Here is a 13,135-nt window from a genome sequence, read left to right as displayed (position 1 = left end):
ATAACCTTTGTGCGGCACTATATGGGGGCCATAACCTTTGTGCAGCACTATATGGGGGCCATAACCTTTGTGCAGCACTATATGGGGGCCATAACCTTTGTGCAGCACTATAACGGGGCAAGTGTCTGTATGGAGCATCTATGGGGCCATAACATTTGTGCAGCACTATAACGGGGCAAGTGTCTCTATGGAGCATCTTATGGGGCCATTATTAACCTTTATGCAGGATTATATGGGCTCCTGATTCAATATGGATATTCAAAAACACTTAACCTACTGATGTCTCAATTAATTTTACTTTTATTGGTATCTATTTTAACATTATGGAGATTCAGGAATGTACCTTGGCTTGGTCATACAGTTTCAATAGTGTTAAGGTTCAAATGGGGGAGGGTTTGGGGGGGGCCAAACTGATCCTTTGCCCCGGGTGCTGGAAAGGCTAGATACACCTCTGCAATGATCTGCCCTGTCAAGTGGCCGTCAATGTATTATCCTGGAAATCCCTTTAATAAGTATGTTTGTAATTCAGATTCTGTCTTTTATGCTGATCACAATCGTATCTGGATGCAGTTAATCCGCACTCCATCATCAGCTAAATGTATTTGTTGAAAAGTCACAGTTAAAAACAAAAAGGAGGCACTCACCGATATCTCTACCCATGGCTTTGGCCAATTCACGAATGGTCATGTTGTGCCACACTTCTACCAGCTGCTTCTGCTCTTTCACCTTGATCGGCTTTAACTTCTCTTTTTTCTGTACTTTCTCCTATCAAATAATAATAAAAAAAAAAAAAAAAAAAAAAAAAATCTGAGTTACTATCAAACTCTGTGGATGATAAAAAAAAATAAAAAATAAGATTGCCTGACACTGTAGAGCTCACTGAGACTTTATGATAATGTCTCTGCTGATAAATAAAAATGAAAAAAAAAAATGTCTTCAGTGAAACTCTTGGCCATCTTTTTGCGAACAGTTACTAACCAAGGCTGCAGTCACATCTCCCAGGTCAAATTATTTATTTTTTATAATCACAGACAGCAAACGGACCCATAGAGATTCATTATGCCAAAAATATAAATGGACGTGTGTTCGGTCCGCGAAACTCTGTGCATGTCCTACGCTCGTCCGTCTTGAGTTTCAGACTTGGCCATTAAAGCATATGGGGATCACTATAAAATTGCTAAAATATGGACAAAATACTTTGTATGGCTATGTGCACACACTGTCTTTTACAGGCAGATACCGCCTGAAAAAGAGCAGCAAAAACACCCTATAAAATGAACATACTGCACAGCACGTGAAAACAACACTGCTGTGCACTTGATCTGACATATAATTTCTTTTAACCACTTTAAAGATCAGAAACCCTAAAGCGGTTAAAAGAAGTGACACGCTCATTCTTCAGGGGGCTTCTGTTCTCTGTATGGTAAAAAGTAAAAAAAAAAAAAAAAAAAAAAAAAAAGCCAGAACAAAAAGATGGCAAAACCACTGGTGAAGTTGCATCAAGAAAACAACCACCAGCGTTTTGCTGAGCAGCTTTGCCTGGGAAAACTCATCTAAGACATCATATGAACGTAGCCTTCAGTTTTCGATCCTAGTTTCATCTGTTTTCTTTTTTATGGATTCATTGTTAGGATCCTGAATAGAAGTTCAGACAATTGCCTCCTTCAGTTTTTAAAAACAGATGCAAAAATACCTCCAATACTACAAAGAAGCAATATGGATGACAAGGGAGAAAGACGGCCGGTTTACATGGCTATAACAATAGATATGGACATGTGAATGTAGCTGAATTCTGGGCATTCGGGTCCAGTGGAAATACCGTATGGGTCAGATATGAATAGACTCACCTACAGGATAGCCTTTTGTGCCATTCTGCGTAGGGCACAGTACATGAGGTCTCAGAATGTGCAGAAATAACAGATGTGTATTTTCATGTATTAATGCAGCCGATTTCTCTATTGAAAGCTCTAAAAACCGACTCCTTTACATATTTGGTCCATTATAAAGCTATGGATCACGTAGGTTGTGCACAAGTCACATTGTAGTTCTGACCCAAATGTGCGATTATACAAAGATTTTTTTTTCTGGGATTTTACAAAGTCAGCCCCAGCATAAGAAATGTGATAAAATACAAATTACTAGAAGCTGTGGCTGCATGGACACTGGAATGTATCTACACAAAAAAATCTGCCTTACTTATTAACCTCACGGCTCCGATGCTGCGGCCGGATCAATCTCTGTACGTGAGATTTCTATGTATGGTACGTAACCGCTGAGGCCAGTGATTGGATGCAGCAGTCAGGTAGCGGACAGACATTATCACTGCAGGACCAGAGAGGACCCTTAAGGTGCTGCAATGATGGGGGATTCCACTGGCGAGTTATTGTTATTTGTATACATGGCAGTATCTGTAGTTGCAAAAGAAAAATAAACCTTCTACAGGGTGTACTCATTTATCTTTCCCCGCTGCAGGAATCAATCTAATGCTGGGATCAGTGCTCTATGCAGTGAGGGGGATTAGTACCTTCTTGGCGGATAAGAACCTGCATTGTGCTGTGGTGATCTTCAGAAAGGGGCCTACTTCAGGAAAATGGCAAACGGCAGCCGAGGACTGAGGAAGGAACGGCAGAGGTCTCCATTGTCTGGTTGATAGATTTCTGAGGCACTGGAAATTGGACTGTTGGCACACACTGTGCATCTGGACAGCCTGTTCTATCCTCTGTAAGAGTTTCCTATTCATTTTCCTACATGGGACAAAATGAGCAGCAGAAATGCAATTAAAAAACTGTCCGAATAGTCTTGTTTCATTCACCATATTTTTCAAACTATGAGTCACAATTCTTAAAGCACCACTCCAGCGTTTTTTTGTTTCTTTAAAGGCAAGCCCCCTGCCCCTGTTCGTATACTCATCTTCCGACGGCTTCACCCTTTACCGAAGTTAAACCACAAGAGCTCAATGCAAGTCTATGAGAATCAGAACAATGCTCTTATATACTTGTATCTACTGTACTTGTGACCTCATTGATTGCTCCATGAAACACTGGAGCTGCTGGCAAGTCACTCTTCACCGGAGACTGACACTGGAAAAGTATGAAGGTGACAGCAGGCGAGTAGGAGACGAGGGGCAAGGTAATCTCATTTAAAGAACCACTCCAGTGGTCTACAAAAAGCCCTGCTGGAGTGGTGCTTTACCAAGATAAACTCTTGCTAAGAAGTGCATGTGTCTTATAGTCTGGAAGCTGCTTCCTGTGATGGAGTAGAGCACTAACACGGCATCTTTCCTGATCACAGAGAGAACTGCTTTCTCTCTTCCTGACAATTACGGATTGGTGCAGGGCAAAAGAGAAAGTTGGACCTGCATGGAAGCTACACGAGCTGAAGGACCTTCAACACAAGTAATTAACTGACTGATCACATGACCTGAAAGGTCCGTGTGTTAATAGTGTGGAAGGTTCTTCAGCTGCACAGCTTGTGCAGGAACTGCGAGAAATAGGAATGTATAGTGTATGTAAATGGGCATAGGCAGCAGAGCTGTGCGTCTAATACACACTGCAAATAGACACTAACAATACATGTATTATTCCCTATTCTACCCTAGCACATTAGTGATAACCCCTCCACTTTGTACCACCAGGGAAGTTTTAATAAAATGGTTTTCCCTATCTTTTGCTGTCTAACCCTGGGGTGCGTCTTATAGTCTAAAACACAGGCTAGTTAAATGAGGAAATGCTGCCTCAGTTTTCAGGAAGGTCCCAGATCTTAAACCAGCTGAACAGAGACCTGAATAGGGAACAATCACGTTCACAGCGGTAACACCATCTCATACAGCGGTAACACTTTTATGTACCACTCTACAGTTGTGGACAGAAGTTTTCAGACTTTTTCTAGACTTCTCCCCTTCGCCCTGGCAGCTGGATATCCGCTCCTGGACCAAATCCTGACTGATCAATGGACCCCCCATCAATATTATATGGTCACCCCAATATGCATCTAATGTGAGCGTGCGCATATATTTCCTGTCATTGGTCCACTGTGACCGTCATCACCCTGGACACAGTTATAGTCCCATAATTCTGTCGTGAAAGGTCCAGAATGAGGACCAAGGGGGAACCTGGACTCTTCCACTGACCCCCAAGGAGCCTGCACTCCCCCGAGGAGCCTGCAGCAACACACCCCAAGGAGCCTGCATCCTTCATCCCCCCCAAGGAGCCTGCATCCTTCATCCCCCCCAAGGAGCCTGCATCCTTCATCCCCCCAAGGAGCCTGCATCCTTCATCCCCCCCAAGGAGCCCGCATCCTTCATCCCCCCCAAGGAGCCCGCATCCTTCATCCCCCCCAAGGAGCCCGCATCCTTCATCCCCCCCAAGGAGCCCGCATCCTTCATCCCCCCCAAGGAGCCTGCATCCTTCATCCCCCCCCCCCCAAGGAGCCTGCATCCTTCATCCCCCCCCCAAGGAGCCTGCATCCTTCATCCCCCCCCCCCAAGGAGCCCACACCCTTCATCCCCCCCCCCCAAGGAGCCCACACCCTTCATCCCCCCCCCCAAGGAGCCTGCACCCTTCATCCCCCCCAAGGAGCCTGCACCCTTCATCCCCCCCAAGGAGCCTGCATCCTTCATCCCCCCCCCCCCAAGGAGCCCACACCCTTCATCCCCCCCCCCAAGGAGCCCACACCCTTCATCCCCCCCCCCCAAGGAGCCTGCACCCTTTATTCCCCCCCCCCCCAAGGAGCCTGCACCCTTCATCCCCCCCAAGGAGCCTGCACCCTTCATCCCCCCCCAAGGAGCCTGCACCCTTCATCCCCCCCAAGGAGCCTGCACCCACAGCCCACTCATACAGGTGCACTAGATTTCAGACGAGTCGTTTCCCACCATCAGTGCAAAGGTAAATAAACGTGACAATTACTTTAGAAACCCCCTACAACATGTGACACAAAGCTCAGCGGCCAAGGGGAACTACAAGGACCAGCATGTCACCCACGTTTGATCACAGCCAGCAATGGCTTTAAGCCGCAGTGACTAAACACTAAGGAGCCGCCGTCCCATATGAACACCCGGCAGGACAAGCGTTACCTCTGTGCGGCTTAGAGCTGCACGCCGACCTCTGCCGCTGATCACGTCACATGCGCACAGGTTACGTCACGCCAGGAAATGCGACCACTAGAGGCAGAAATGTCCTCTGAGCCGCGCTCTGTGGTAACGTCATAGATCTGAGGAGACCGCTGACGTATCTGCACAGGACATGTGATGGCGACGTGTGTCTCCCACAGTAACGTCAGTGCCGGCGCTGCTCCATAGGGAGTCATGTCATTTTTTTGTGTGTGTTTGTGGATAGTTTTGGACGTCGGCAAAATGGCGTCTGAAACAGGAAGGTGTTTATCATCCTAATGAGCTGAATGTCTGACCGCCATCTTTGTTTTGGGCTAGTAACAAAACTGCCTGAAAAGTCAGAAATAGTATAAGGCTATGTGCACACGCTGCGGATTTTGCTGCAGATCCGCAGCGTTTCTGCAGCTGAGGATCTGCAGCAGTTTCCCTTGAGTTTACAGTACAATGTAAACCTATGGGAAACAAAATCCGCAGTGCACATGCTGTGGAAAAAGCCGCGGTTTATTTTCCGCAGCATGTCAATTCTTTTTGCGGATTCCGCTGCGGGTTTCCACCTGGGCCAATAGAAATCTGCAGGTGAAAACCCGCAGAGGAAACCGCAAAAGAAACCGCGATAAATCCGCTGTGGAAAATTCCGCAGCGGAATCCGCAGTGTGGGCACATGGCCTTAGCATTCTGAAGTAAAAGCGTAGGAAATGTAGCAATGTCCGCCCAATGAGCTACAAGGATGTGTATAGATGCACGCACGCTGACATAATCCGGAGGGCCTTTGCAGGCCTGTACCTGCGTTTTTTTTTACGTGCATTATTCAAGCTCCCCATAGAAGCCCGTACAGAAAAGAAAAATCACCAAAACTGCCCAGTTTAGCAGTGTCTATAGATGACGGGCGCAGTTTTCATGAAATCACATTCACTTTGCTGGGGAAGTCAAATTCAACAGAATTTCTGTGCAAAAAGAAAAAAAAAAGCAGCAGAAAAAAAACAACATTTAAGGTTATGTTCTCACTGGGCGTTTTTGCTGCAGTAAAACCTGATTTCTTGGCAGGAAAGAAGCTGCGGCAAAACCGCAGGTTTAGGTGCGTTTTTGGTGAATTTTTTGTTGTCGATTTGGGCTAACTTGTGTCTCTTTGTGCATGCTAATAAAGTTGAGTTGCTGTCCGTGACTTTTCTGCAGAAAAAAAGCTGCAAATAATGATATCTGCGTTTTTGCAGCGTTTTTTCATCACCTTGTAACGACCATTATGCCGGTCGCTGCTCGAGAACAGAATACGGCGCTGCTATGAATGACTCAGGGCACAATATGATATTAAACCAACTTTTCTTTATAACTTATGCAAAAAATGACAGAATTTCTCTCCCAACACAATATAAGCCACAACAGCCACAACTCACAGAATACAAGTTATACAGCCTGAGAGACCCCAAGTGCCAGCTTCACAGACAGGAATCCGACTACCCCACAACTATACCACTCCCTCCCTTAACTGTAACGGGCCTACACGGGGTTATACTGTGCCTGTGACACGTGCTCCTCTCAGGAATACAATCTTACACCCGCCTCCCACCTAATTTACAATAAATCACGGGTACCCGGTGTTCTGTTTGATGAATTCTGTCATGAATCACACTCTTTGAGTATCTCCAGGCTCTTTATTCACATCATGTCTCAACCTCCATTACATGAATCCACTGTACAACAACAACATCCAACAAGTTGCAAACAAAGAATATAGAACACACATAAAAGTAGTGAGACCCCTAGAGGCCACATGAACATATAACATATTGCTACATCCTTTCTCTTTTAACTGGAGGAACAATAAAAGATACTAAACTAAAGTATACTATGACAAAGTTAGAAATTAACCTAGTACGTCCAGTTAGATATAATCTTTGAGGTGCGCCGGCTTTTTGCTAATTCTGCCAGCTCTGGTAATATAAGATGTGTCCCTTTCTACATCTGGTACATCTGGTAGTTCTTCTGATATTGTCTGTCTCTGGCCAGAGTCCTCACCCTGATGGTCAGCTGTCACTGTTGGTGCCTGACTTGTACTTTCTGCCTCGTTGTCTTGGGTGTCTGGATACTGTTCAAAAGGCCATGAATCATCTCTTTCTCGCGTTTTCCTCAAATGTCTCCGATTCCTCCTTAGTCTTCTTCCGTCGTCTGTTCGAATTTCGTAGGACCGAGGTCCCAGTTTCTGGACAACCTTTGCCTTTTGCCAGTGTTTGTCAAATGTGCTGCTTGGCTGCAGCCGAATGTTGTCATTTCTCTGGAGCTCAGGCAGATCCTTTGCAGATTTATTGTAATAGAAATCTTACCTCGCTTGATTCTTCTGCAATTTAGCTTCAATGTTTCCCATCAGCTTTGGCTCTAACAGATGACACGCAGTTGGTACAAGTGTCTTTGTACGCCTACTCATGAGCCTCTGTGCCGGACTGCTGTCTAGGCCTTGGGTGGGTGTGTTTCTATGATCCAGTATAGACAGATATACATCAGCACCTGCCTGGTTAGCTTTCTGCATGAGTCTTTTGGCCGTTTTTACTGCTGACTCTGCTTTCCCATTACTCTGAGGATATCTCGGAGAAGACGTCTGGTGTTCAAATTCCCACTTCTTACTGAAAGTTTTGAATTCTTCCGACGTAAACTGTGCCGCATTGTCAGAGAAAACGATATCTGGAATGCCATACCTGGCAAAATGGGCCTTGAGTTTTTTTAATCACTGTTCTTGCCCTTGTGTCCTGCACCAAATCAACCTCCCAGAAGTTAGAGAAATAGTCCACTGTGATCAGGTATTCTTTGTCATTCCATGTGAACAAGTCTGTTCCTATTTTTGACCAAGGCCTATGTGGAATTTCATGAGGTTGCAATGTCTCCTTTGGTTGCTTATCATTGCAGGATGCACATATTTCACATTGTGCTATGTAATTTTTTATGTGGTCATTCATTCCTGGCCAATAAACTGATTCTCGTGCACGACGTAGGCATCCTTCCATGCCTAAGTGAGAAGAGTGCAATGTTTTCAATATGTCTCTTCTGAGAACTTCAGGTATAACAGCCCTGTCTCCTTTAACCCCTTCCTGACATCAGACGTACTATCCCGTCGAGGTGGGGTGGGCCCGTATGACCACCGACGGGATAGTACGTCATCACCGATCGGCGGCGCTCACGGGGGGAGCGCGGCCGATCGCGGCCGGGTGTCAGCTGCATATCGCAGCTGACATCCGGCACTATGTGCCAGGAGCGGTCATGGACCGCCCCCGGCACATTAACCCCCGGCACACCGCGATCAAACATGATCGCAGTGTACCGGCGGTATAGGGAAGCATCGCGCAGGGAGGGGGCTCCCTGCGGGCTTCCCTGAGACCCCCGGAGCAACGCGATGTGATCGCGTTGCTGCGAGGGTCTCCTACCTTCTTCCTCCCTGCAGGTCCCGGATCCAAGATGGCCGCGGCATCCGGGTCCTGCAGGGAAGGAGGTGGCTTACCGAGTGTCGGCTCAGAGCAGACACTTGGTAAGCCTGCAGCCCTGCACAGCAGATCGTCGATCTGGCAGAGTGCTGTGCACACTGCCAGATCAATGATCTGTGATGTCCCCCCCTGGGACAAAGTAAAAAAGTAAAAAAAAATTTTTTTCCACATGTGTAAAAAAAAAATAAAAAAAATTCCTAAATAAATAATAAAAAAAAATATATATATTATTCCCATAAATACATTTCTTTATCTAAATAAAAAAACCAAAACAATAAAAGTACACATATTTAGTATCGCCGCGTCCGTAACGACCCAACCTATAAAACTGCCCCACTAGTTAACCCCTTCAGTAAACACCGTAAGAAAAAAAAAAAAAAAACAAGGCAAAAAACAACGCTTTATTACCATACCGCCGAACAAAAAGTGGAATAACACGCGATCAAAAATACTGATATAAATATCCATGGTACCGCTGAAAACGTCATCTTGTCCCGCAAAAAACAAGCCACCATACAGCATCATCAGCAAAAAAATAAAAAAGTTATAGTCCTGAGAATAAAGCGATACCAAAATAATTATTTTTTCTATATTTTAGTTTTTATCGTATAAAAGCGCCAAAACATAAAAAAATGATATAAATGAGATATCGCTGTAATCGTACTGACCCGACGAATAAAACTACTTTATCAATTTTACCAAACGCGGAACGGTATAAACGCCTCTCCCAAAAGAAATTCATGAATAGCAGGTTTTTGGTCATTCTGCCTCACAAAAATCGGAATAAAAAGCGATCAAAAACAGTCACGTGTCCGAAAATGTTACCAATAAAAACGTCAACTCGTCCCGCAAAAAACAAGACCTCACATGACTCTGTGGAGCAAAATGTGGAAAAATTATAGGTCTCAAAATGTGGACATGCAAAAACTTTTTTGCTATAAAAAGCGTCGCTGGTTTCACACTTGCGTTTTTGTCTGCAGCGTTTTTTGCACAAAAAAACGCATGCGTTTTTTCCCTATATTTAACATTGAAAACGCATGCGGTTTTTTTGTACGCGTTTGGTCGCGTTTTCAAACGCATGCGGTTTTTTTCTGCATGCGTTCATTTTCAGAAATACAACCTGCAGTATTTTCTTGCGTTTTTAAGCACATGCGTTTGTTTGCGTTAAAAACGCATGCATTTTTATCGAAAAAAAAACAGAAAACACACTGAAAAGCCACCCACCACCATCAAGGAGATAAAGGGATCCAAACCCTAACCCTAACTCTACCCCTAACCTCACCCCTAACCGTTTAATGAACATTTTCTGACAGTCATAGTGCCACGTATTTCAGTGCCACGTATTTCAGTGCCACGTATTTCAGTGCCACGTATTTCAGTGCCACGTATTTCAGTGCCATGTATTTCAGTGCCACGTATCACGTATTTCAGTGCCACGTGTTTCAGTGCCACGTATTTCAGTGCCACGTATCACGTATTTCAGTGCCACGTATCACGTATTTCAGTGCCACATATTTTAGTACCACGTATTTCAGTTGCACGTATTTCAGTGCCACGTATTTCAGTGCCACGTATTTCAGTGCCACGTATTTCAGTGCCACGTATTTCAGTGCCACGTATTACGTATTTCAGTGCCACGTGTTTCAGTGCCACGTATTTAAGTGCCACGTATCACATATTTCAGTGCCACGTATTTCAGTGCCACGTATTTAAGTGCCACGTATTTAAGTGCCACGTATTTCAGTGCCACGTATTTCAGTGCCACGTATTTCAGTGCCACGTATCACATATTTCAGTGCCACGTATTTCAGTGCCACGTATTTCAGTGCCACGTATTTCAGTGCCACGTATCACATATTTCAGTGCCACGTATTTAAGTGCCATGTATTTAAGTGCCACGTATTTAAGTGCCACGTATTTCAGTGCCACGTATTTCAGTGCCACGTATTTCAGTGCCACGTATCACGTATTTCAGTGCCACGTGTTTCAGTGCCACGTATTTAAGTGCCACGTATCACGTATTTCAGTGCCACGTATTTCAGTGCCACGTATTTCAGTGCCACGTATTTCAGTCACGTTTAGGGTTAGGGTTAGGGGTAGGGTTAGGGTTAGGGCTAGGGTTGGAGGTAAAGTTAGGGTTGGGGCTAAAGTTAGGGTTGGGGCTAAAGTTAGGGTTTGGATTACATTTACGTTTGGATTAGGGTTGGGATTAGAATTATGGGTGTGTCAGGGCTAGGGGTGTGGTTAGGGTTACCGTTGGGATTAGGGTTAGCGGTGTGTTTGGGTTAGGGTTTCAGGTAGAATTGGGGAGTTTCCACTGTCCAGGCACATCAGGGGCTCTCCAAGCGCGACATGGCGTCCAATCTCAATTCCAGCCAATTCTGCGTTGAAAAAGTAAAACAGTGCTCCTTCCCTTCCGAGCTCTCCCGTGCGCCCAAAAAGGGGTTTACCCCAACATATGTGTTATCAGCGTACTCGGGACAAATTGAACAACAACTTCTGGGGTCCAAGTTCTCTTGTTATCCTTAGGAAAATAAAAATTTGGGGGGCTAAAAATCATTTTTGTGGGAAAAAAAAGATGTTTTATTTTCACGGCTCTGCGTTATAAACTGTAGTGAAACACTTGGGGGTTCAAAGTTCTCACAACACATCTAGATAAGTTCCTTGGGAGGTCTAGTTTCCAATATGGGGTCACTTGTGGGGGGTTTGTACTGTTTGGGTACATCAGGGGCTCTGCAAATGCAACGTGACGCCTGCAGACCAATCCATTTAAGGCTGCATTCCAAATGGCGCTCCTTCCCTTCCGAGCTCTGTCATGCACCCAAACAGTGGTTCCCCCCCACATATGGGGTATCAGCGTACTCATGACAAATTGGACAACAACTTTTGGGGTCTAATTTATCCTGTTACCCTTGTGAAAATACAAAACTGGGGGCTAAAAAAATCATTTTTGTGAAAAAAAATAAAAATTATTTTCACGGCTCTGCGTTATAATCTGTAGTGAAACACTTGGGGGTTCAAAGCTCTCAAAACACATCTAGATAAGTTCCTTAGGGGGTCTACTTTCCAAAATGGTGTCACTTGTAGGGAGTTTCAATGTTTAGGCACATCAGGGGCTCTCCAAACGCAACATGGCGTCCCATCTCAATTCCAGTCAATTTTGCATTGAAAAGTCAAATGGCGCTCCTTCCCTTCCAAGCTCTGCCATGCGCCCAAACAATGGTTTACACCCACATATGGGGTATCAGCGTACTCAGGACAAATTGCACAACATTTTTTGGGGTCCAATTTCTTCTCTTACCCTTGGGAAAATAAAAAATTGGGGGCGAAAAGATCATTTTTGTGAAAAAATATGATTTTTTATTTTTACGGCTCTGCATTATAAACTTCTGTGAAGCACTTGGTGGGTCAAAGTGCTCATCACACATCAAGATAAGTTCCTTAGGGGGTCTACTTTCCAAAATGGTGTCACTTGTAGGGGGTTTCAGTGTTTAGGCACATCAGGGGCTCTCCAAACGCAACATGGCGTCCCATCTCAATTCCAGTCAATTTTGCATTGAAAAGTCAAATGGCGCTCCTTTCCTTCCGAGCTCTGCCATACGCCCAAACAGTGGTTTACCCCCACATATGGGGTATCAGCGTACTCAGGACAAATTGTACAACAACTTTTGGGGTCCATTTTCTCCTGTTACCCTTGGTAAAATAAAACAAATTGGAGCTGAAATAAATTTTGTGTGAAAAAAAGTTAAATGTTCATTTTTATTTAAACATTCCAAAAATTCCTGTGAAACACCTGAAGGGTTAATAAACTTCTTGAATGTGGTTTTGAGCACCTTGAGGGGTGCAGTTTTTAGAATGGTGTCACACTTGAGTATTTTCTATCATATAGACCCCTCAAAATGACTTCAAATGAGATGTGGTCCCTAAAAAAAAATGGTGTTGTAAAAATGAGAAATTGCTGGTCAACTTTTAACCCTTATAACTCCGTCACAAAAAAAAATTTTGGTTCCAAAATTGTACTGATGTAAAGTAGACATGTGGGAAATGTTACTTATTAAGTATTTTGCGTGACATATGTCTGTGATTTAAGGGCATAAAAATTCAAAGTTGGAAAATTGCAAAATTTTCAAAATTTTCGCCAAATTTCCATTTTTTTCACAAATAAACGCAAGTTATATCGAATAAATTTTACCACTAACATGAAGTACAATATGTCACGAGAAAACAATGTCAGAATCGCCAAGATCCGTCAAAGCGTTCCAGAGTTATAGCCTCATAAAGGGACAGTGGTCAGAATTGTAAAAATTGGCCCGGTCATTAACGTGCAAACCACCCTTGGGGGTGAAGGGGTTAAAGATGATTCCTTGCTGCACTGACAATTCATCTCTTATGTGGAAGAATGGTGAGACTTCCCTCGGAGCATGCTGCTTGTATTTTGGCCAGCCCTGCAAGATGACAGTTTTTAAACTCTGGAGACTTTTATCCTTCTCTGTAAAAATCTGGATTTGCTTGACCTTTTCTTTTGACACTGCAAGGTAGTTACACATGTTGATGGTTTCAA

The 13,135-nt window shown here is 44.3% G+C and overlaps 1 protein-coding gene across 5 annotated transcripts in view; it reads right to left on the bottom strand.

The window, feature by feature from the left end:
• Positions 1 to 13,135, bottom strand: part of MTIF2 (mitochondrial translational initiation factor 2) — a 48,095-nt gene that overhangs the window by 29,252 nt on the left and 5,708 nt on the right. The window contains exons 1-3 of one of the 5 annotated variants that reach the window (XM_077282679.1): positions 5,072 to 5,260; positions 2,525 to 2,744; positions 645 to 765 (exon numbers count right to left, since the gene is read on the bottom strand). In XM_077282679.1, the coding sequence (XP_077138794.1) occupies positions 645 to 765; positions 2,525 to 2,740 (337 nt within the window). In that variant the 5' untranslated portion in view covers positions 2,741 to 2,744; positions 5,072 to 5,260. The other 4 variants (XM_077282682.1, XM_077282680.1, XM_077282681.1 and 1 more) reach the window with 4 other exon arrangements.

Source organism: Ranitomeya variabilis, chromosome 2 (genome assembly GCF_051348905.1).
Source record: "Ranitomeya variabilis isolate aRanVar5 chromosome 2, aRanVar5.hap1, whole genome shotgun sequence".
Taxonomy (NCBI): Eukaryota; Metazoa; Chordata; class Amphibia; order Anura; family Dendrobatidae; genus Ranitomeya; species Ranitomeya variabilis.
Note: the sequence above shows the minus strand (reverse complement) of the source record. Positions and strands in the feature narration are given on the sequence as shown.